The 25,854-nt window shown below is 36.1% G+C and overlaps 1 protein-coding gene and 1 pseudogene across 13 annotated transcripts in view; both read left to right on the forward strand.

Moving 5' to 3' along the window:
- The window catches only part of AHI1 (Abelson helper integration site 1), a 176,163-nt gene that overhangs the window by 114,984 nt on the left and 35,325 nt on the right, over positions 1 to 25,854 (forward strand). For 7 of the 13 annotated variants that reach the window (XR_012508578.1, XR_012508579.1, XM_074368302.1 and 4 more), the window contains 2 exons: positions 20,048 to 20,210; positions 23,519 to 23,619. Coding sequence is in view for 9 of the 13 variants with exons in the window: in XM_074368302.1 (XP_074224403.1) it covers positions 20,048 to 20,210; positions 23,519 to 23,619 (264 nt within the window). In the remaining 4 variants the exon portion in view is untranslated. Of the gene's footprint in view, positions 1 to 1,234; positions 1,319 to 12,697; positions 12,817 to 20,047; positions 20,211 to 23,518; positions 23,620 to 25,854 lie in introns of those variants that run through there. The other 6 variants (XM_074368306.1, XM_074368309.1, XM_074368305.1 and 3 more) reach the window with 5 other exon arrangements.
- LOC141578345 (rho-related GTP-binding protein RhoQ pseudogene) lies at positions 12,823 to 20,041 on the forward strand (annotated as a pseudogene).

Here is a 25,854-nt window from a genome sequence, read left to right on the forward strand (position 1 = left end):
CTACACATTTTTAGCATTCAGCTTCAGCGTATGAGAAGGATGTGTCACTGGTTACTGAAGGAAAAGTTCCATTACTTGTGGATATGTTCTTTCTTGGAAAACAAAAACTATTTCTACCTTAGAAACACTTTGATTAATTACTCAAGTTTTGTGCTTTACTACAAATAATTAATATCTTGGTTCTACTCTGCTTCTAGATCATTGTAGAACAAATCAGATTCCTCTTCTCTAAACACAGCTCTTGAGATGCTTGAGAGTGTCTGTTTCATCTTGATCTTCTCTTTTTTAGGATAAATATATCCATTTTCTTCTACTTAACCTTGATTTATAATGATACCATCCAGTTTGTTCACATTCTTTAGAAAAGTGCCATCCGGAATTGGACTTACTGTTCTAATTGTGATATGAAAAATAGTGGTGTTATTGGTTTCTGTAATCTGGATACTGTGTTTGATACTGAATTATGACCTACCGTAACTCCTTGATGTTTTAAAGGTGTACCATCAAGACCTATCCCCTTATTTACATATTTGTGCCTCAGTATCCTCATCTCTAGAATGGAGACAATAATAGTACCTACCTCATTAGTGTCGTTGATTCAAGTAGTGAGTACAGTGTCTAACACATAGTAATCTCTCAACCCTAAACGCAGAGTTGTCCACTTACCTATCTTGAATTTCTTCAGTTTATTTTTAGCTCTCTATCCTCCTGCCTGTCAAAATTCTTTTGAATTTTTATTTTTTTTAGCCATGGTGGTAGCTCACTACTGAACTCTGTAGCATGAATAAATTTTATAATGTCCCTTATTGTCTTTATTTGAAACATTAGGAAAATATTGAACAGTTAATGAAATCAAAATGGCAACAATGTCTTTACCTTTGGCAGTTTACATTTTTATTTATAAGTCATTTTGTTTGGGGGATGTTAATGTTTGAAAGCAATTTCAGTGTTGCATTACATTGTCCTTAACAGAGCATTTACTTGCATGTCTTTCAAAATAAGATTTGGCAATCACTTGAAATTTTCCTTTCAATTAGTATAGAATTTGATTCCTTCAAGGAAGCATTAAATAAAGACTATAGCAGAAACCAGAACTTGAGTTGATCATGCCATAAAATGAAATAATTATTTAGAAAAGAAAAATTTCATACCCATCATTTTATGGAGTATTATTTTCTATTTTGGGAAATTTTAATTAAATAATATCAAGTTATGCTTTGTTTTTCCTGCCTAGGCGGACATTTGCCATCTGCCACTACTAATGTTCCATAGATTCATTTTTGACCTTGATAAACATGTATGAGTTCACCAGGTTTCTTCTTACTGGGATGCCCTTTGTCCTGCCATCATCTCAGTGTCCCCAGAGATCAGTGTTTGGCAGAGATGACAGTGCTATCCCTAATCATAACACAGACACCTCTTGGTGTAACCACATTATTGGATCACACATTTGTTTAACGCGTAAGATAAATCCCTACAGGAAGTGAAACTTCTTGTTTTGTGTTTTTAGTGAAACTTAATAAAGTTTTCATGTCACCATATCTCTGCCTGGTAATATCTTACGGCACCATGAGCAGACTTCTCTGGGGGCACTTTTTGGATTCAAAGCTCATTTAGCCAAACCTAGAAATAAGTATTCTTTTCAGAAATGGAATTGGAGTTAGTAGACCTATATCTTGTTTGGGAAATACAATCATGTTTACAGTTCTGCAGGAAAATTGTACTACAAAACACGATTCCTTTTTTGATAAAGAGCTTTAGGAATTGAGTAATAACAATTATACCTAATATTTATTGGGCATTTACTGTGTACCAGGCACTGTGCAAAGTGTTTTTTGTAGGTTATCTCACAAATGTCATAATTCTATAAGATAAAAGTATTTTTATTATTATCATCATTTGCCAGTAGGGAAACTGAAACATAAAAAGGACATTAAGAATCTTCTAGAAACATTAAAATTGAATGTGTTAATGCATTATGGTAGATGAGCCAAAAATATTAGCTCCTTAAAAGAGTTAATTTATGTGATTAAACCATTAAACTCTAGTGTCACTCAGTGGCACAAGGCAGATTCTGTGGAAAATGGGAGCAGTTCAGTTAATACTAACAGCAGTTAACACATAAAAAGAATTTTCAGTTTTGAAAGCCCTGCTCCACAGTGTATATTATCTCAATCTGATCTTTGTGTCATCACTGTAAGTTGTAATGGCATTAGGCAGGGGATGGAAATGAAGAGAGTGGAAAGCTGAGCACTACTGGAAAGAATGACAGAATGACAGCTAAGACGGATCATGAAGGCCTTGACTTGAGGACAGGACAGAACCAAATACAGATTCCTCCCTCTTAATAATCTGCTGTGGAAGTGATCTAAGAAAGCCAATTTCAAAATTTTTTCTTGGAAAGCACCCCATCCATCCACCCACCAAGAAATTTCAATCAGTTATGATTTGAGGTTAGCAGGCAGAGTCTTAGATTCCCTCAGAATAGTGGCCCTGCAGTTCTTATAGCTGTGGGGTGGGTTAAAGACACATGAGTAGCAGACAGTAGTCTGGATGTGAGAAGGGGATCTTGGGGTTTGGTGGGAAGAAAGGGGCCCAGAAGCTGTGGTTTTTCTAGTGCACTGGCAGAGTCACCTGTGACCTTGAGAAAGGAAATTACAAACACCTGCTACACATTAAACTCTGCTACCCACATGCCGCAGACAGCTGTTTGAAGAACGGGACTAAGAGCAGGAATATAAAGGTAATTGTGAGTATCACCCAAGAATGAGGTGATTGGGCTTTTGTCCCTTCTTCCTTGAGACCTACTTATAAAACTCATTGTACACACTTAAGTTGCAGCTGGTGTCTAAGTGTGAATGATTCCTCCTCTGTTTCTAATCTTAATTATTCTTTTCTTCCTCCATTTCTACTATAAAAATCTTTATAATGAACACTTAGGCTGTTAACCATTTGGTAACCAAAGATCCTGAAAATTAGTACAGCTCAATAAAATGCCTGTCTTCCCTGGGACTTATTTTGAGCCTTTCCACTTTAATCTTCTGTCACTTGTACTACGAGCTAGCTGCTTAGTTCTTACCAACAAAACCTTGGTTATATATTGTTTATCTATATCTCTTATGTCGCACATATACGCTTTCTTCCTTTGTTATGTGTCTACAGTGTAATCTCTTTTGTCCATTTCCATAGCCAGAATCAAGGCTCTCCTCTCTGACATGGAGAGCTGTTGTCTCCATCTCTGCGTTTTGGCTTGTATCTGTTCCTTTGTTTATCATGACTAACTTCACCTTCCATAACCATAATTAATATGATGCTCTTTTTTTATAACAGCTTTATTTGAATATAATGCACATAGCAAAAAATTTACCTTTTAAAGACTACAATTCATTGGGTTTTAGTATATTCACAGTTTTGCACCCATCACCAGTATCTAATTTTAAAACAGTCACCAAAAAAACCCTATACTCAGTAGTAAGTCACCCACTTCCCTCCACTGGCTTCTCTCCCTAGGCCCTGGCAAATACTAATCTACTTTCTATCTCTCTGGGTTTGCCTGTTGTGGACATTTTATATAAGTGCAGTTGTATCATACATGACCTTTTGTATCTGACTTCTTTCACTTTGCATGTAAAAAGTCCATCCATGTCATGCATCAGAATTTCATTATTTTTTATGGCTGAATAATATTCTATTATATGGACAGCCCACATTTTATTTATCTTTTAATTCACTGATGAACATTTGAGTGCTTCCATTTTTAGCTATTATGAATAATGCTATATGAACATTTACATATAGGTTTTTGTGTGAACATGGGTTTTCAATTCTCTTGGGTATATATTTAGTAGTGAAATTGCTGCATCATATGGTAACTCTGTTTAACATTTTGAGGAACTGCCGAAATGTTCTCTAAAGTACCTGAACCATTTTACAATCCAATCAGCCAACTCTGAGGGTTTCAGTTTCTTCACATCCTCACCAACACTTGTTACTGTCTTTTTTATTATAGCCATATTATTGGGTAGGAAGTGGTATCTCCTGATTTTGATTTGCATTTCCTTAATGATTAAAGATGTGAGCATTTTTTGAAGTGCTATTTGTATATCTTCTTTGAATAATTTATTCACATCCTTTGGCCATTTTCTGATTGGGCACATTATAATTTTGTTTACTATATAATTATATAAGTTAGATATATTTTTTGAATGTTATATTTATGTATGTATATATGGGATTCAGACTTATTATACCAAATGTAGAAATACATTTTTGTTTTTAGAAATGGAGTTGAAGTTAGCAGATTTACATTTAATTTGGAAAATAGGAACACATTTATAGTCGTGGCTGTCCTGCAGAAATTTTTTTTTATAAAACACCAGTCCTCTATGATAACTCAGGGAACTTTAGGAGTTAAATAATAATAATTCCCCCGACACATACTGTGTACCTACCATGTGCCAGGTATATAGTATATAAATATATATTATATAAAAATCATTGTATAATTGTGTAAATTATATATGAATATAAATGTATCTATATCATATTGATATGACCTATATCATATCTAATTGAGTTTTTCTTATTATTGACTTATAAGTGTTCTTTATATACTCTGGATACAAGTCTTGTATCAGATGTTTGATTTGTAGATATTTTCTGCCATTCTGTAGACTGTCTTTTTCTCTTTTATTTTAATTATAGTCAATTTATAATTTGGTATTAATTTCTTGTGTACTGCATAGTGATTCATTTATATATATATATGCCTAAATATATATATTCCTTTTCATGTTCTTTTTCTTTATACCCCATTTCAAGGTATTGAATATAGTTCCCTGTGCTATGCGGTTGGACTTTGTTGTTTATCTATTTTATATATAGTAACTAGTATCTGCAAATCCTAAATTCCCAATTTATCCCTCCCTACCCCCTTTTCCCCCTGGTAACCATAAGTTTGTTTTCTATGTCTGTGAGTCTGTAAGTCTGTTTCCATTTCATAAGTATGCTGGGTTTTTTTTTTAGATTCTACATGTAAGTGATATCGTATGGTATTTTTTTTTCTCTCTCCGGCTTACTTCACTTAGTATGACAATCTCCAAGTCCATCCATGTTACTGCAAATGGCATTATTTTATTCCTTTTAATGAATGAGTAGTATTCCATTATATATATATATACACACACACACACACACACACACACACACACACACACAGACCATGGCTTCTTTATCCAGTCATCCGTCAATGGACATTTAGGTCACTCCCATGTCAGTACATCTACATGTGGAACAATTCTCACAGAATACCTACTGACCTCTGGCAGAAGATCTTTTTTCTCTTTCTTGATCATGTTCTTGGAAGCAAAAAAAAATTTTTTAATTTTTATGAAGTTTAACTTTTCCGCTCTTTTCTTTTGTCTCTTGTGCTTTTGATATCATGTCTAAGAAACCATTGTCTGATCCAGGTTCACAAAGGTTTACTCCTATATTTTCTTACAGAGTTTTATACATTTAGCTCTTACCTTTAGGTCGATAACCCATTTGGAGTTAATTTTTATATATAGTGTGAGTTAGAGATGTAACTACTTTTTTCACATGTGTCTGTCTGGTTTTCCCAGCACCACTTACTGAAAAGACTAATATTCCCCCATTAATCGTCTTGTACCCTACTCAGAAATCACTTGACGGTGAATATGAGGGCTTATGTCTAGACTTTCAATTCTATTGCATTGATCCATATGCTTGTCTTTATGTCAATAACCCACTGTTTTAGTTCCTGTAGCTTTGTAGGTAGTTTTAAAATCAGAGCATGTCCTCCAGCTCTGTTCTCTTTCCAGATTATTTTTGCTGTCTTAAGTCCCTTGCATTTCCATGTGAATCTTAAAATCACCTCAGTTTCTGCAAAATTTTTGATAGAAATTGTGTTGAATCTGTAGATCAAACTCGAGTATTTTCATCTTAACAATATATTGTCTTCCAATCTAGTAACATGGATCTTTCAATTTACCTGGGTCTTCTTTAATTTCTTTCAATGATATTTTATTTTCAATATATAAGTCTTAGATTTTTGTTTCAAGTATTTTATTATTTTTGATACTATTATAAGTGGAATTGATTTTGTATTCAGATTGTTCATTCTTTAGGTATGGAAATATAATTGGTTTTTTTGTATTGACCTTGTATTCTGCAACTTGATGAATTTATTTACTGCTTCTAAAAGATGTTTTTGGGTTTTTCTAAATAGATTCCTTGAGATTGTCTGTACCCAAGATCACGTCATCTGCTAGTATAGTTCTTTCTTTCCATCTGGACGCCTTTCTTTTTTCTTGCCCAATTTACTGGCTAGAATCTCCAGTACAGCATTGAAGTAGCAGAAGTCAATTTCTTTGTCTTGTCTTGTTCCTAATCTTAGGGGAAAAACTGTCAGTCTTTGACCACTAAGTATGTTGTTAGCTGTGTGTTTTTATACATAACCTTTATCAAGTTAAGGAAATACTCTTACTCGGTTGAGTGTTTTTTATCAGGAAAGGATGTTGGATTTTGTTAAGTGATTTTTCTGTATTTATTGAAATGATTATGTGGGTTTTCTCCTCAGGGCTATTAATATGGTCTGTTACATAGACTGTCATATATTAAACCAAATTATCATTTCTGAGATAAACCCCACTTGGACCTGGTATATAATCCTTTTTATATGTTGTGGATTTGTTTACTGGTATTTTGTTGATGTTTTCACATCAGTATTCGTAAGACATGTAGTTTTCTTGTCTAGCTTTGGGATCATGGTAATACTGACTTCATAGAATGAGTTGGAAAATATTCATTCTCTCTCTCTTTTTTTTTTTTTTTTTTTTTTGAAAGAGTTTATAAAAGATTGACATTTCTTCTTTAAACATTTGGTACAGTTCACCAATGATGTGTTCTGTTCCTAGACTTTTCTCTGTGGGAAGTTTTTTGATTGCTAATTCAATCTCTTACAGGTCTATTCAGATTTTCCTTTTCTTCTTCAGTCAATTTAAGTTGTGTCTTCCTAGGAATTTGTTCCTTTCATCTGGACCATTTAATTTGTTAACACACAGTTGATAGCACTCCATTATAATCCTATATATTTCTGTAAGGCCAGTAGTGATATCTTTTCTCTCATTCCTGAATTTATTAACTGGGATGTTACCTTCCCCCCACTACCCTTGGTCAGTCTAGATAAAGTTTTGTCAGTTTTCTTGATTTTTCAAAGAACCAATTTTTGATTTTGTTGATTTCCTCTATTCTTTTTCTATTTTCTATTTCATTTATTTCCATCCTAATGTTTATCATTTCCTTTCTTCTGCTTGTTTTGAGTTAGTTTTATTTTTCTAGTTTTAAAGTATACAGTTAATTTATTGATTTGATGTCTTTCTTCTCAATACAAGCATTTATAGCTGTAAAAGTTCTTAAAAATCATTGCTGTTGCTGCTCCATGTACATTCTGGCATGTTGTGTTTATTTTTTTATTTATCTTTTTCTAATTTCCCTGGTGATCTCTTCTTTGACCAGTTGGTTATTTAAGAGTGTGTTGTTTAATTTCTACACATTTGTGAATTTCCCAAATATCTTTCTGTAACTGATTTCTATTTTCATTTCATTGTGGTTAGAGAACATACTTAAGATTTCAGGGGTTTTTTTTTAAAGGTTTTATGATCTAACATATTATCTATACTAGAGAATGTTCTGCACCCACTTAAGATGAATATGTATTCTGCTTTTGTTAGATGGAGTGTTCTTTAGATGTCTCTTAGATCTTGTTGGTTTCTAGTGTTGATCAAGTCTTCTGTTTCCATTTTGGTCTGCCTAGTTCTGTTTATTATAGAAGTGGTGTATGGAAGCCTCAACAACTGTTGTTGAATTATCTATTTCACCTTTCAATTCTGTCTGTTTTGCCTTATGTATTTTGAGGCTTAATATGTATTCATACTTATTTATGGCTTCCTGATTGATTGACCCTTTTATAATTTAAAACATCCTTCTTTATCTCCACTGACAGTTTTTGTCTTAAACTCCTATTTTGCCTGATATCAGAATAGCCTCTCCAGCTCTCTTTTGATTTCTGTTTGTATAGTATGTCTTTTTCATGTTTTACAACTTTATTGTGTCTTTAATCTAAAATGTTCTTTTTGTGGAGAGCAGACAATTGGATCGTGTCTTTGTTCTATTCTGATAATCTCTGCTTTCTGTTTGGAGTGCTTAATCCATTTACATTTAGTTTAATCACTGATTAAATTAGTCTGCAGTTTGGTTTTGTTTTCTTTATGTCTGATGTCTGATTGTTTGCTCCTTCATTCTTTCACCACTCAGTTTTTGGGTTAAATTAATATTTGAATATATCGATTTAAATCCTTTTTTTTTTTTTGTATATTTACTTGAGTTGTTTTCTTAGTGGTTACCCTGAGAATTACAATTAACATCTTAACTTAAAACTATCTAGTTTGGATTAATACCAACTTAATTTCAGTAGTATATAAAAACTTTAATACATTTCTCTTCCCTTCTGCTTTCTCTGTGCTATTATTGTCATACAAATTACATCTTTATACATTGTAAGCCCATCAACACATTTTTATAATTATTTCTTTACAAAGTTCCCTTTCAAATCAAATGAAGAGTTTCCAAAAAAGTACATTTATTACTGTCCTTTGTATTTATTTGTGTAATTACCTTTATCAGTGCTCTTTTTTCAGTCCAAAGGACTCTTGTTACTTTGTTTTTTCTTTTGAAGAGCAGGTCTACTAGCAACAAACTCTCTGGGAATGTATCGATTTCTTCTTTTTTACAGGATAGTTTTGCTGGGTGTTGAATAACAGGTTGAGCCTTCTTTCCACACTAAATGTTGTTGAAAGCACCATCTTACTAACTTCTAACCTTCAAGGTTTCTGATAAGAAGTCTGTTGTTAATGTTACTGAGAATTCCTTCTGTGTGATGAGTTGTTTTTCTCTTGCTGTTTTCAAGATTCTTTGGCTTTCAGTAGTTTGGCTATGATATGTCTAGGTGTGGATCTCTTTGAGTTTATCCTACTTGGAGTTTGTTTAGGCTCTTGGATATTGAGGTTAATTTTTTTTTTTAATCAAATTTGGGATGTTTGGGCCATTAGTTCCTCAAATAGCTCTTCCTTCCTTTCTTCTGTTTTCTTCTGGGTCTCCCATTAGGCATATGTTGGTACACTTGGCAGCAGCCCATAGATGTCTATGGCAGCCCATAGATGTCCTAGGTTCTGTCATTTTTCTGCACTCCTTTTTCTTTCTGTTTCTTAGACTAGATAATCTCAGTTTACTTATCTTAAAAGTTCAATTATTCTTTACTCTGATTCTGAGATAGCATTCTTATGTTTTAATTCTTTAGACATAGTTTCCTTTAGACCTTTGAAAATATAAATATATTGATTTAATGAATCATATATATAATTTATTAATTAAAATATATATATAATGATTTAAAATCTTTTTCTAGTAAATCCAGCATCTAGGCTTTCTCAGGGACAATTTCTGTTGACTTCCTTGATTCCTATTAGGGTTATACTTTACTCTTTCTTTACATGTTGTGTAACTGGACATTTGAGATAATATAACTGACAAACCTGGATGTCAGATTCTTAAACCCCACATAGCCCTATGGTTTGTCATTTTTATTATTATTATTGTTGGTATTTGTTTAGTTAGGACTTTCCTGGAATAATTATTTAAACACTGTCTTTTTTTGTGTTGTGGAGCCACTGAAGTATCTGCTTGGTTAGCTTAGTGGTCAGCTAATGACTGGACAGAGATTTTTTTAAACACCTGGAATCTTTTTCAAAGGGCTCTATGTGTGTGTTAGGACATGTGTTTAGTGCTTCAGTATGTAGTTTATAACTCTGCCATACTTAGAATTCAGTTTCTGTTATATTCTTGTCTTCTTCCCCACCAAACCAAATGCTCACATATGTGTACATGAGCTTTTCCTAGAATGTTTGGATTGACATTAGAATTAGAAATAGACAAACCTCAGTGTTTAAGTAAAATGAGCAGTTAATTATTGGTGTCTGACTGTCAGCAACCTAAGAAGCTTTTCTCTTTCCAATTAAATTTATTACTCAAGCAAGATTCCTTCACAAGGTCTTTCCAAGTTAACTCTGCCTGTAGTCATTTCAGTAGTTCCTTCCACCCTTAAATATATAAACTGCAGTGATCAGATGGACACACATGTTAGTATACATATGTAAGCTATCACCTACGCCTAATTTCAGTTTACCACATAACTTCCCAGTTTGATGGCCTCATCAACAGATTATGACTGAGAAGCTAATATGAAGGAAAGTGCTTTGATGATCTTCTTCAGGTGCCTTCTGTAATGGAAATACCAAGTCTTAAACATATTTCTTTTGGCATAATCTTAGCAAAAGTCTTAGGCAGTGAACCAAGCAGACTTATATTTATTTGGTTCCACAAAGGCCTCTAACTTCAAACTTAAATATGTAGGTTTAGTGATTAAGAGCATAGACTTAGGAGAACAGCAGACCTGCTAACATCTAGAACCTGCCAAACTGTATGACTTAGACAAATAGAAGTTCTTTTAGTTTATAACTAAGGAAACAAAGGCATCACAAATGCTAGATAAGGTGTGCTAAGGCATGTTCAAATGCTAAATGAAGGTATGAACGTATGGGTGAACAGAAAAATATATGCACTCTATGTATATATTTAATGTGTATGTATATACATACACATGCATATATAGTATAAGATGCTTAGCACATGCCTTACACATAGCAGGTATTAAATAAATGGTAGATACATATATTTCTAGGTACATCTAGAGGAATACATAGACATATCTTTGACATAACAGATTATTAAATAGATGTGCATCGATGCTGAGAAAAAATAAACTGCTATTTATATACTTATTTTAGAACTAGTGAATTAAACTTTAAGAATAAGAATTTTTAAGTATGTAATGTTTGAAACAGTATATTTTTTCTAAATTATATGTTAAGCATCTTTAAATCAAGAACTGTATGCTGCATTTCTTCATATTTCCTGTACTATGTACAATGCCATATATAGCACACACTCAAGATACTTATTATATGAATGTGTTACTAACTAATTTATCTTTTTAGAAATTGTTTATAAATTTAATGAATTCTGTTAATAAGTTTAACAAATGTCCTTAGGAGTACTCTTAAGTAGTTCTCAAAGATGTCTATATTTGTTGTCTTAAAATATCAGATACTACAGCTCCTTGTACATAGAGTCAGTGCCTGGGAAATCCTGAAGATGTCATTAGGCGTTGAAAAGATTAATTTCATTGTCGAAAGACGTATCTCCAGACTTCATGTTATTTTTGATAGGTCTGTTATCTCTGTTATGTATATTTAAGCACAGAGAAATACACTGATACCTCAACTCTAAAAGAGAAATGGAAGTTATAGCTCATATAGACATTTTTGAGCTTCTGTAGGTGCCTATTCAATTTTAGAATCAGTTTTTCCAAAGTAATTTTGCAACAAGTCTATTTGAAGACCCTTTCATAGCTTATTTATCTATTTATATGTTTATTTGTAAGTTTTATTATTTATGTATTCATATGTTTATATCCTTAACAAACTTAATTAAATAATTTTTATTTCAATATTTATAAACTTGTATGTTTATGTATTTATAAAAAATTTTTGCTACCTCTCACGACAAGGTGGCAATGGAAAGGACCTGGCGAGGAGAGTAGCATCTATAGGAAAATAAAAACAAGTATGGTTATGGATGCAATAGGATAAAAAGAAGAGCATTCCACTTATTATAAGGGGTGTGTTTCTGTTTATAATCTCTATAAATCCTTCTTTAAACTATGAAGTATAAAATTTATAACTACTCAAACTGTAGAAATTGTGAATATGTTGTTTGCAAATACTTGAATTTCTTTTTGTTTAAAAACATTGTCTTCATCTAGGTCTTTTTTACAAATTTTATACTAATTTCATAGCTCATGGTTTGTTAAGAGAATTTAACTTTTCTGATGTAATCTATAAATAAATTGTTATTTTAATATTCAGTATCAGCGTGCACCCTGGTACTCTTCATTGGCAACTTAAAAGTAGATAAACAGAAGAGTAACTTGTACAAATATTAAAGGTATCCCTTTTTTGAAAAGGCCCACTAGACCAAAAACAATGAAATACCAATAAAACGGGAGCTCCTGAGGGCAGAAATTGTTCACTGCCGTTTCCCCAGCCTGTCAGAGTAGCTCAGACACAACATGTATCTAATAATGATTGCTGGATGGACAGATTTAATCTTTCAATTGTGCTTGTTTTTCTAATTTAAAAATTTCGCTAATTCTTAAGAGGTTGTAGGGAAACCTAAGAAATGTTTACTATGACTCCTAGTTGCAGTTTGAGCATGAGCTTGTTGAAAAAATGACGAAGTAGATGTTAAATTACTCAAATCTGGAGCTAGTCAGCATTTCAGTGAGATGAGGGAAACTAAGAAAGATAAGTAAAACTAATAGGAAAGGAGGAACAGGTTTACTTTTTAAAGTTTTGCCAATAACGATTTGTTATAAGGTCTGATTTTATATTTTAAATGATGTTTCTTACCCATTCAGTTGCATTACTTGATAAATGCAGAAAATAAATGTACATGTTTTATAAAGTAGGTCATTGAAATGAAGTTCCTTTCTAAACCTTAGGTGCATCAGAATCACCTGGCAGGCTTGTTAAAGCAGATTGCTGGGCCTATCCCCAGAATATATGATTTCAGTTGGTTTGGAGTGGGGCCCAAGAATTTGCATTTGTAACCAGTTTCCAGGTAATGTTGCCACTGCTGGTCTGGTGAGACCACACTTTGAGAACCCTAATCTACACCAGTGTGATTCATAATTCTCCTTTTGCTATCCCTCCCAAGAGAAAAAAAAGTACACGATCTTTTTTTTCACTAACCAAAAAACATCTGTAGACCAGTGTATAAAGGTCTGCATCATTCTTTTGACTTTTTTTTTAAGGACATAATCAATACAGAGATACATGTTAGAGCCTTTTTCAGTGAAGCACCAATGATTCACTGTAACAAAGTATGTGAATTGTGATTTCCAGTAAGAAAAGCTGTAATTGATACCAATCATCATATAAAATGAGTAGTTTTATTTGTGAAGTCCAAAAGTCAAGTCATTCCTATTGAAGAAGACTGGAGTATTTCCAAATGGTAAATTCCAAAGAAATGCTTTATCTTTCTTCTTTAATCATTAGTAGGAGACGTTGCCTGTGTATTAGAGTAATCAAACAAGCCTTTCTAATTCATGTGTGATCACAAATGATACTGTCACACTGTTACCCAACAAATTAATATTTTGAATTTACTTTTAAATGTATGAATGCTGTTCTTTTGGAACAGTTATTTGAGTACCTGAAATGATAGAATTTTAAAACTGGAAAATATACCTAACCTAGCATATGGTCCAAACCCCTTTGTTTACAGACATCCAGTGTGAGTGTTTTATGATGTTTTAGCGTAGGAGGCCCAGCCAGGACTGGAAACTCACTGTCTTGATTTCTAGTGTGGTATTCTTTCAATTGCCCTTAGTAGTTACTTTACCAGAAGGTATTTGAAATTAAATATTTTCAAATATTTGTTTGATGATGTGTTCAGTGTTCACAGATACTAGCATTGTATACCAGGATAAGAAGATAGTTTGGTACAGAGGCAATAAACTTTGTGCAATTATTTACTTTCTTTATCTCTGTTTCCTTAATCTATTATTATCCAGATAAGATCAACTAATAATAACAGGACCTTGTTTTCATTTTTATAAATATCTTCAGAGTCGTCTAACTTAGTGTTCATGGAAATATTCTTAAGAGACTATATATTTCTACCACATGATGCTAGAAATAGGATTATGTGTTTTATTTCATGAAGTAAAATATAGTCCCATTGTCACTATTAGTAAAGGGGTTATTTGAATATTTAATAATGTACTTATGTACAATTCAGGATTTATTGTTAAATTTGATTTTATACTAACTTTATCTGCTCTTTTTTCTATTTTAATAATAAAGATCAAATGTTCCTTAATTGACATAATTGAGAAATGAGACTTTCTTGAAGTTTATTTTATTTCACTTGTTAAATAATTACTGGGGGGCAGCCTGGAGGGGAGCATGCGGGCACACCTAGGAGAAGGGACTGGTAGAGATGGAGCTCCATGCCCAGAGAATGGCCAGCCGCAGCATGGCTTGAGGACCAGCACAATGATGCTCAGGTGCATGGTGGTTGGCGCCTGGACCACGGGCAAGACCTTCCTACTCATGATCTATGCCAGCGATGCCCTCCTGGAGGATTACTTGCCCACTGTCTTCAACCACTACACAGTCAGTGTCACCATAGGGGGCAGCTAGTACCTCCTGGTTCTCTGACATGGCCAAACAGGAAGACTATGAACAGACAAGAAGACTACAATCATCTGAGGCTTTTTATCTTATCCAGTGCCTGACGTCCTCCTTACATGCTTCTTTGTGGTAAATGTAGCTGCATTTCAAAATGTGAAAGAGGAGTTGGTTCCAGAACTTTAGTAATAACAGTAAGTATATCCTTTGTATTAATAGGACCTCAGATTGATCTCTGAGGTGACCCCAAAACTATAGCAGGACTGAAAGATATGAAGGAAAAACCTGTGTCTGAGACAAGGGCAGGAACTAGCAAAAGAAACAGGAGCACACTGCTATGTAGACTATTCAACTTTAGCCCAGTGGGGATTGAAGTTTTTGTTGAGGCTATCATAGTCACTTTAACTCCAAAGAAACACACAGTTTAAAAAAAAAAAAGAATAGGATCAAAATGTATAAACTGTTGTTTGATTACACGAGAAACATCTCCAGTGGCCAAGAAAACGGTCCATTTCTCTCAGAAAGCATATGAAATGGTACAGCTATACCCAAACCTCTTATAAATAATGAAGCAGTTATGAAACTTGAAAGAGGTTTTTAAAAAACCCTGTCCTCATAACTATAAAATTCATTAAGAATATTTCCCTAAAGGTCCAGGAAGCAACAAACAGCATCTGAAGCCACAGTCTATTATAAATACTTTATTTCAACTAGAAGGTACAATCTCTCATGGGTTTCATAGTTTAAAAAGCTACAATCACTTCATGTTGTAACTATGTGAAAAACAATGCTGTAAATTCAACTGCCTGACTTAGACCATACACATTTCTGCTAATCCTTATGGAATCTGTATCTACCTTTGTTCCAGTTAATTGTTCTTGTATGTAAGTTGCTTGCTAGTTTAATATATCCAGAGCAGTGAAATAACAAACCAGCCATATAGCCAAAGTCACTCCAAGCACACAGGAGAAGGGGCCATACCAGAGGGGAACATGTATAAAAATCAAAAAAGGACAAAGGTTTTATTATCACTTTAGCGTAAGTGTAACCTACATAATTCTGTATTAAAGCTTGATGTCCTCTCTTTAAGAATACCAAAAGTATAATAAAATCATAACTTCATTTATCATGAAGACTAAAAATGAACACATTTTAGTTAATGTGCACTAAATACTGTAACAAAGCTTCTGCCAAAAAAAAAATTACTAAGATGTTAGTTTTTGTTGCATCTTACATTAATTGGTAATAATCCTACCAATAACCATTAGAAGTACACTTAGTAAGTCTTTGAGTACTGGTCTGCACCTGCATGGGGTAAAACTCTATAGGGAAAGAATCAGAAATTCCCATCTGCACAACTCAATGGGAATGATTCACATTCCTGCCAGCCAGAATGGAAAACTCCTAATATGCAGAGGCATCAGGTAGAATTATCAGGAGAATCACACCTTGGTAGTGAAGTTTATTGAGTCCTAGAATAAAGTCTTCCTGAATCTGCTCCAACAACACTTAAAAGCAAACCTGGAAAAAGTCAAACTGATCTCAAGTAACTGCAAACCCAAAAAATGTCCAACACTCATTAAAGGAATACAAGAAAATCCAGCACTTACCAAAGTAAACTTCATGTGTATTAGTTTTCTAGGGCTGTTGTAACAGATTACCACCAGCTTGATATGGCTTAAAACAGCAGAAATTTATTCTTTCACTGTTCTGGAGGCCAGAATTCTGAAATCAGGTTAAGCAAGTAGGAAGCAGAGGGAAGGAAGGTGGTGGTATCCAGATGCTGCATTGGCTTCAGGCTGGCACAAAGAAGTTTCCTGATGATTATGGACCCAGCAGAAGCAGAGCTGGAGGAGAAAGTGCTCAAGTGTGGTTTATTCAACATAACTTAGCTTGTTGAGTGACTTAGGGCCATTAAGTATATTGATTTTTGGACTGCATCATAAATAACGTTGCAAGGAGCATCTGCTGCTGGACAATACTGACTAATGTTCCACCAGTACACTGGATCCAAGAACCATTGAGAATTCTTCAGAGACAAGTGTAATAATGAAAACCTCTCAAAAGATAATACAAAGAAGAATTCACCTAAATGTCTTATAACAGCCTGGTAGACTCTGCTTAAACCAAGAAATAGTATCTGGCAAGCACTGTCATGAAGACTGAAAAATGTGTCAGACAAAAGGAAGCTTGCCCATGGCACTTCCACCATGAATGATTGTGCCCAAGCAACTCAGCAAGCTTGGAGAAAGAGAAGGAAGGAGCTCTCTTCAAATGCATGAATAGTGGTCAAAGTGTGACCAAGTGGATTTTGTGGAACATTTCATTTCCCAGACCTGTCATTACCAACATGGGCACAGAAACACGTGTTTTTAAACTTCTGTCTGAAGAGTAAGAAAAATTGCTGAAAGATTTCATAACCACCTTGTCAGCTCAAGATTTGTATCACATTGGTGAGAATGTTCCATCATACCTATGTGCCAGACCACCATGTGCAAAGAAGGGTACATTATGGAAGATACTTCTCAAGAGAATGATCAGAACACATTTTCTGTGACAAGACCTACTGGAATAAGAAGACGATAGAAATAGTATTAATTCAAAGCAAACCTCTGCATGGGACTGTGTCTTCCAACACTAGGTGAGGAAAAGCTCCCGATGGAGCTTTATTTTATCTGAAAACAGTGAGGTGACAATAAAATTTAATTGGAGATGGAGAGACATGAGTTTATGCAGAATCCACTGCCAAATTAAAACAAGCAAATTCTACTGTGTATATACTATGATGCTCAGAAGACAGAAAGTGTCTTCAGATGAGAAGATAAGAACATATTGATAAAAACACACACTAGAATACAAGCAGATTGTCATGAGCCACGTGGCTTTTGTCATGTGCCTTCAGTGTGATGAGAGAATGGTCACACTGCTCTGCCAGCACGTGGGCTGTTGGCATGTGAAACACACTGACTCTTCATCGTGTAGCACTTTGTGCCTAAATGTCAGTAATGGTATGATGGTGACAAAGCAAGACTGCTGGGGGGAGTAGTCTCCCCAACCATCACCCTCCTAAGGATGGCATTTGTGGAGTTTGGTAAGAGGGACATTTTTCTACATCAGGAGATAGCATTGTAGGAGTGTGGAACACAGTGTTTTAAGCAGGTAAGGACCCAAAATGGATGCGAGTGAGGCATTGTCCATGTGTGGTACCTTTAAGAGGCTGGTAACACATGAGTCATCTGACGCTATGAGGTTGTGAGACTGTGTTATATGTTAGTCTTCCAGAGTATCTGTAACAAAATACCGTAGACTGGGTGGCTTAAACAACAGAAATTTGCTCACAGTTCCAGCGGCTGAAAGTTTAAGATCCAGTAGCTGGCCAGGTTGGTTTCTTTGAGGCCTCTCTCCTTGGTGTGCAGACGGCCACCTTCTCTCTGTCCTCACATGGCCTTTTTCTCAGTGCACGTGTGCTCTTGGTATCTCTTCCTCTTTTTATAGGGACACCAGGATGAGGAACAGTGGGAACAAATCCCCACACAGTTTCTGGAACTGGGTTTCAGGTGTCGTGAAAGGGACATGCTGGACCTGCAGGCGACCCCGGGGAGTCGGTCTTCTCAGCACAGCCAGCTGCTCGAGTACTGCTCGAGTCCAAAAACGTGTCTTGTCTTTCATTAGTGATTAGGGTCTCCTGTCCCTCCTTGCCTCTTTGCTGCTTCTTTCCTATGTTTGATCCTAGACAAAGATGACTTACAAACGTATTTCATTTTGGGGAAAAATGAGAAAGCAAGAAAGAAAGAATGAGAAAATCACAAGTCCTGATTCTACCACTTATTGGTTTGCTTGACTTTAGGCAAGTTACTAAATTTCTCTGTATATCATACTCCTCATTTATAAAATTGAAATAAGAGTCTATGCCCTCACGGGATTGTCATAAAATTGAGTAAGCAACTTACATAAGCAACTAGCAAGGGACCCAGAACATGGCAGGCACTCAGATCATTTTAATTAGCCTTCCTCTTCTATGACAGTGCCACCCAGGAGAATACAGAAGAGGTTTAGAGAAGGAACAACAGAGGGAAAAGTTGAAAATTCCACTTTTACATAAGTGATTTGGCATCAATATACTGAGAGTTACAAGAGCTTTATAAACTTTAAACAACATCTTGCAAGCATGTTGTAAATTAGGGACTGTGCTAAGCAGTACAGTAGGAATTGTGTCTTTCATTTGAATTAAATTATCATTATTGTCCTTGTATAGTGACAGCAGTTAATTCCAAATGTATCCATTAAAATTTCCTGGTTAATGTGTTGGTAAATATTCTAAATTAATTTATAGTTACCACAAGATTGTTTTATGGACTGTGATGGAATTCCTTGTTTCCAGTTGCCCGTATTCTCAGTCTGAACCTTTCAGCGTGCATGATCTGGCGCCTACTCACTCCTGAAGCCTGTTTCCTGCACCCTTCTCTCCAGGCTCTTACCTCCAATGCCAGGTTCCCACCATATTGAACTGTCTAGCATTTCTCTTCCCTGGACCCTCACACATGCAGTGCAGTCTGCCTGAGACACACTTTCCGTCTCTCCTGGTGGCTATTTCCTAATTATCCTTCATTCTCCTACAAAGCCTAAGCAAGGTACCCCTTCTGGAAATTATCCTATTCATCATTGTGTATTCAGGCCCTAGCACAGTACCAGGCAAATTAGGATTTCAGTAAATACTTGTTAAGTGAATGAATCAGTACTCAACCTAAATGCAGAGCATTGAAATGGTAATTTCCCATTACGTATGGAGTTCTATAACTTGTAAATTTTCAAATCTCATTTACATAGGGAAGAAGTTAGGAGTAGTTTATTCTTTAGTGTACATACTATGTCCTCTTTTATACACTGCATCACATCTAATGAGGTCTGGCTCTTTCTTGTAACTCTAAGGAATTTGTAAACGCCTTTGGAGTCATTCATTTTGAATTCTGTTTTTCAAAAGGAAAATATCAAATATAGTCACTACTATAATAAAATGGAGAAAGAGGATTCTCATAGAAATGCTTTTCCTCTTAAAGTTGTATTATTTGAAAATAAGCTTACAAAGGTGTTTTAAAAGGTAGCAGAAGATTTGGATTGTTGATGTAAAATACAAAAAAAAAAATGTTTGCATAGAAGTACACCTCAAAAAGAGACATTAACGGTAAGCCACAGTGATGACAATGAAATTATGTAATCAGGTTGTTGCATTGAATTTTTCCTTTTTGTAAAATTGTTGACATTCTAAAGAATTTTTTTTTCAGATGCATCTGCATAGCAGAGGGAATGGGACCTAAAGGTAGTATAAAACAATTCTACGAAAATAAATAATGTGTGAACTTTTTTTTTATTTGCTCCACAAGTAATTTACTTTGAAAAAAAATTAACATCTGCTATTTTGAAGCTAATCTTAGTGTATTGAATGCTCTTAACCATTTCTCAATCCCACAGCCTTTTATCTTGCTTCTCCTGCTGTGTTCCCACCACCCCTGATCCCATTAGCAAACCTTGAGAAGGCCTCAGACTCACCAAAGTACTGCTTTGGTTTCAGCTGCTCTTCTGCAAGAGGAAGTGAATGTTGGGGGTTTTCTCTGTGGTACAGTTGTGATAAAGCTGTGGTGGTCTTATCTCTCTCTTAGGTAGTGGCTCTTTATGACTACACAGCGAATCGATCAGATGAACTAACCATCCATCGCGGAGACATTATCCGAGTGTTTTTCAAAGATAATGAAGACTGGTGGTATGGCAGCGTAGGAAAGGGACAGGAAGGTTATTTTCCAGCTAATCATGTGGCTAGTGAAAGTAAGTTTTATGCTCCCTTCCTGGTTCACTAATATGGTGTAACTGATAGTCCAAGATTTTATCATTTTCTACACTTTAACTTACTGTCTTTGTAACTTTTGCATGTTTGCCAGTGGGTATTGCTTTTCATTCTCATGATGCAAAAAAGTAAAAGGGGCACTGGAGCATTGGTACACACGAAAGTAATTACATTCTGAGATTGGAATATTTGCTTCATGGACTTCCCATCCCAGGGGACATGCCCGTCGCTACCACCTTTCTTTAGCTCCTCTTCCCAGCCACCTGCTTCATGCACTCTTCTGTCACCTCTCCTTTTGCCGCAGTGACTCCTCAGGCGCCTTAAGAAACTCTAAGCTCCCCAACTCTCATTCTTTCTACTTTGTGTCCCCAGGCATAGCTGGTACTAAAAGAAAACTACATTAGACTGTTGCATTCTCAACTAAATTAAGCCCTCACTTGTGAAAGGAAAAGGAAAGGAGCTGGAGAAGAAATTCAAAATCCGAGTTTCTGAAAGCTGGAGATTTGCTACCAGGCCTGGAGAGATAATAGAACCAACACAGAAAGCTTGAAAATAAAGTAGTTTAACGACTATGAAGAAAGGGGTGGAGTATACCAGAGCCTTGCAGGAAAAGCACAACCCCCAGGGGTCAGGAGAGCCGACTGCTAGGCCTGGTTTGACGACTAATACCGATGTGCCTCAGTTTCCCCTATAAAACAAGGAAATTGAGCTCCGTCATCTCTAAGCCTTCTTCCAGAAACGCTGAAGTCGTACAGTTCTGATTTAAAGTGTAGTCGAGGCAGCCTTGAGAACACTCTGTGTTTTGAATGTTTAAGTCTTTTGTTTCTGCAAAGTAATTATTATACATCATAGTTGGCTTTCAGGCTAGTCTCTGAAACCCCATTTAACCCAAACTGTAGTTGAATAGAAGTACTATTGATTTCTAATCTAAGTTTTGAATTTTGAAGGGAAAAGAACTGAAGGAAAGGAGGAAGAAAAATTTCTTTCATGAGTCCTGGCTGCTGGGCTAGGCTAAGATAAAATGTTTTCTCTTGGGCTCCCTTCCAGGGCCCTGTCTGCACCCAGCACTTCCCAGTGCTTCCTCCCCAAGAGCTCTGAGTCTCACTGAGGCTCCTTCTCCAGCTTATCTGCCGCTTTCAGCAAACTTCTCCCCTTCAAAGAGCTCAGTGTCTGGAAAATTACCCACTTCTCTCTCTCATAACAAAATTTATAATTTCCTCTGTGCCACTGTTTTAATTCTTTTTTCTGAGTAGTAAATTACTAATAGCACTTAAATGCTCTCTGAGGTATACATTTATGTTTAAAGGAGGATGCATAATGGAGAAAACTTAAGATAGTGTGGAAGGAAGAAATGTTTGGACAGGTTAATTTCCAGTCACCTCTCATAAACTCAGCACTTCTAACTTCCAGATCAGATGATCTCTGATCTCCAAGTTGCTTCCCTCCCCTTCCCAGCGCCAGCTGTCCCAGAGGATCAGCAGCTGGATCAGCAGGGGTAGCTGCTGTTTTTAAATCAAGAGCTGCCTGCACGGTCTTAATCACTCTGGAGTGTATCAGTAATTCTAACTCGATATTATAATCCATGTTCCTTCCAAATACAAGTGGAAACATTTAAAATATTTTTTCACTTGACAGTATAAAAAGATTGTATTTCCAGGCAGAATGGTATTAAGTGCTCTAACTTTAGAATCTAGTTAGTCTGCAGAAATAACCTCTTAGGTTTATAAATCTAAAGAGGCTATTGATATTTGATCCACAGGGGATTAAAGAGTCAACAAAATTTGGGTTTTTTCCACAGTAACCAAAGCGCGACTTCTGAAGCATGCTGCAGCGATGCTACGTGGTGGCTGCGTGCAGAAATCGGCCATCTCTCAATTGCCATAATTCCTTACTGTATCCCAGAATAATTGATGTTTTCTTTTGACAGTCACTGCATGTTGGAAAGCCTTGTGGAGGCCAGAACAAACAAAAAATTTTCAGAAAACCTAAGAATATAATGATTGAATTCTCATTTCATCAGGGGTTCTTTTCCTTTTGTTTTATACTACTTTTTACCTGAATTTAATAAAACTCATCTCTGCATTTTTAACATTAGAGAAAAAAATGACTGTCAGCAGCATATTCCACTCTAAAAATAGTAGGAAAAAAATTGTCCTTTATCTGAAGCCAGATATGCAAAGCAAATGATTAAAGGGAGCGTGTGTGTATTTGTATGCATACATACATACATACATACATAATCTCTATTATCAACCCTTCAATTGAAAGCCATGTCCTCTCAGAGAACGACACAATAGAAGAAGTTGGTACCCTGTTATCACAAAGCACATTCCCTTTGTATCTTACACCACTGGAAAAAAAAACTTGATCAACTTCCATTAATGACATTTAGCGTCCTTTCCAATAAGAGATAAACCCAATAATAAAATCAACCCATACACAAAACCCATTAATATATCTCATAATTTTAGAATTTTTATCAGGTTTATTTTAGCATTTTCTCTCAGTTCAGTGTTGCCCAAGTCATTTAACCAAAGCAGGTTTCCTTTTTGGCCCTTTAAAATTCCCACACAAGTTTTTAGATTCAATACAGTGTGTGGATTAAATAGATTATTTAGATTATAAGAATCTTAGCTTCAACACTGTGAATAGATTCTGTGTCATGTTTAGTGCCAGCCCCCTGCTTGTTTATTTCATACCGTCTTTGCAAATTATCCACCTCCACCTGGCAAAATCCTACCTATTTTTCAGTCTGACATACCTACCACTTCTTCCATTAAGCATTTGCCATCCCCACATCAGGATTTGTCTTTCTTTTATCTCTCTTTAGCATAATATCCCTTTCTATTTCATATTACAGTTAACTGTGAACATATCTGTCTCTGACCGGATTGTAAGCTCCTTAAGAGCAGAGACTGTCTTTGATCATCTTATCTCCTCCAGCAGTACCTGGCAGATAATCTTGCATATAGCAAGTTCTTGCTAAATTTGTATTAAGATAAAATGAAATAAGCATCTGCATGAACCACATACACAGTAAGTGAAAATGACACCTTGTACATTTCTGAAATCCTGCTGATGAAAACTTTCCAATAATAACTTATGTTCTTTTGATAACGAATGTGTAAGACTACAAATCGCCTTAACGATAAGTGCTGGGTAGCTTATTATACACCAAGGAAGTGCATATCAGTGTCTCTGGTTTCATACCTGCCCCCCTCCAGTGTTGTGTTTCCACGTGGGACAGTGCTCCTCAGTTTGATGACTGGAATTCTCTGTTCAATTCCAGCACTCTATCAAGAACTGCCTCCAGAGGTAAAGGAGCGGTCCCCTCCTTTAACTCCTAAGGAAAAAGCCAAAATGGAAAAAACTTTTCCGGCTCCTCAAAAGGTAAGGGTTTTCAAGAATATATATTACATATACTTTGATTTTCACTCTTTCTGGATAAAATATTACTTTATTTTTCATGCTTATATCCTTCATTGTTTACATTGTTTCTTTTAATACTGGCACCAACATTTATAATATATAAGGCAAATATTATTATAGCCATTTTCCAGATAAGGAAACTGAGGAGGCTCAGAGAGATTAAAGTAGATCCCCAGCCTCAGCCCAAGTGTTGGGATGAGAACCCAAAGTGGAACTTGGTGACTTTAAGTGTGACACTGTTTCTCCTCTACATATGTTTCTGTAGCTGTGAGACTGACCCCATCATCAGCCCCACCTGAGGGGTACATGTTTCTACTAAAAATCGCTGGAGCCCACAGAATAAAGATGCTTTATCTTCCTGGAGCATTCGTCTCACTTGCTAGTTATTTTAAAAATTTTCAGGTTAAAATAAATATGGATATATTATCAGCCAGAGAAATGTCATGTTTTTTCAGCTGTGCCATCAGCTCCCTCAGGGATATCAATGTTCTGATGTTGGTAGTGTTTTGGCAGAAAAGTTTAATAGGCACTGTGCCATCATATATAGGACTTATAATGTATTATGTGACATCAGCGCTTGCCTTAGACCGAGTAACTTCGCTTCTGTATGAGTCCATGAACTGGCTGGCATATATATACATTTTTTTAAACAAACACCATGCCATGATGGAGTTTTTGATAGCTGAGCCTGTCATGTATCGTTCAGCCATTCAGCCTGTGTTTGTTGAGTGCTTCCTTGGTATGAGTCTCACTGAGACAAGATCGAATGGGCAAGACACTTGAGGAGCCTACAGACTGGTGGGTGAGACACCTGCCAGCAGGCAATTCCAGCAGACTCTGGTAGGAACTGAAAGGAAAATCTGTGCAGGATGCTTTGGGCTCCGACAGGAAGAAACCCTCTACATCTGCCCTGGGGGGTCCAGGAAGAGTTCCCAGAGGAGGTCAGGCTTCAGCCGAGGCTTACAGGGTGGAAAAGTATGTGCTAGGTAGATGATCTTAGGAAAAAAATTCTAGCAGAGGGAATAATTTGAGTAAGGCATGGTATGGAATGGTTGTGTTTGGGGAACACAGGGTCTGCTGGAGAGAAGAACAGGAGAAATGGGGGAGCAGGCCTGGTGTACTCTGCGAAGGTGCTTAGATGGTATCCTTCAGACAGAGAGGAGCCCCTGGAGAAGGTAATTCAGGGGGTGACAGGTACAGCTTTCCAGGATAAAAGTACCGTTCCGGTGGCAGCATAGCACTTGGGTTAGAGACAGCTGAGGCCTGGGACAGGGAAATTGGTTAGGAATCTAGATTTTAAAAGTATAAAATCCTGAAGTAGTAGGGTTGGGGGGGCAGTCATAAGGTATAATTGACAGGATTTTATGATTGATGGGATGTGATTAGTGAAGTTGGAATGTAGAATTGTGCCAAAGGTCCTGGCTTATTATACAACTGAATGGATAGTGGTATCACAGAAATAATAAAAGAATAAGGAAGATTTGGGGAAATAGAGACAAGGAATGGTGGGAGCGGGATGTGATGAGTTGTTTTAGATACCTTGATTTGTCAGTAGTGTCTGCAGTGCTCCCAGGTAGAAATACTCCCCAGGGAGCTAGGAATGCAGGATTGGAATTTGAGGGAAGAGCTTCACAGTAAAATGGAGAGGAGTTAGTGTATCCATGTATTATAGCAGGAGAGTTGAAACTTGTAATGAAGGAGGCAGCACAGGAGAAAAGGGTTCTGAGAGGAGGTGGCCAAGGACAGAATCCGGTTGACCATGAACTAGTATTTAAGGGACAGTCAGATAAAGAGAAGAAAATTAAGAAAGAATAATCAAAGGAGAAGGAAAGAACCAGAAAACAAAACAAAGCAAACAAAAAGCAAATGGCCTGGAAGCTAGGGAAAAAGAAAAGTTCAAGGAGGGTACAGTCAAGAGTGTCAGAAACAGCCAATCAGTTTGGTTGTCTAAGCATTTGGCTGGCAGGAGGACCCTGGCCCCTCTGCACTGGAGTCAGGGATGGTACTAATATGACAAGGATTGAAGAGCAGAATGGGCCTCAGCAAGTGAACTCGTGGAAGCCATTCCCAGAGCCTCACTCAAAGGAAAAAACAAGTCAAGCAGTGGCTGGAGACCTAGCTCTAGGAATGACTTTTTAAACACTGGAATGACGTACAGAATTATACACTAAGGAATCAAAACCAGTGGACAGGTTC

Source organism: Camelus bactrianus, chromosome 8 (genome assembly GCF_048773025.1).
Source record: "Camelus bactrianus isolate YW-2024 breed Bactrian camel chromosome 8, ASM4877302v1, whole genome shotgun sequence".
NCBI lineage: Eukaryota > Metazoa > Chordata > Mammalia > Artiodactyla > Camelidae > Camelus > Camelus bactrianus.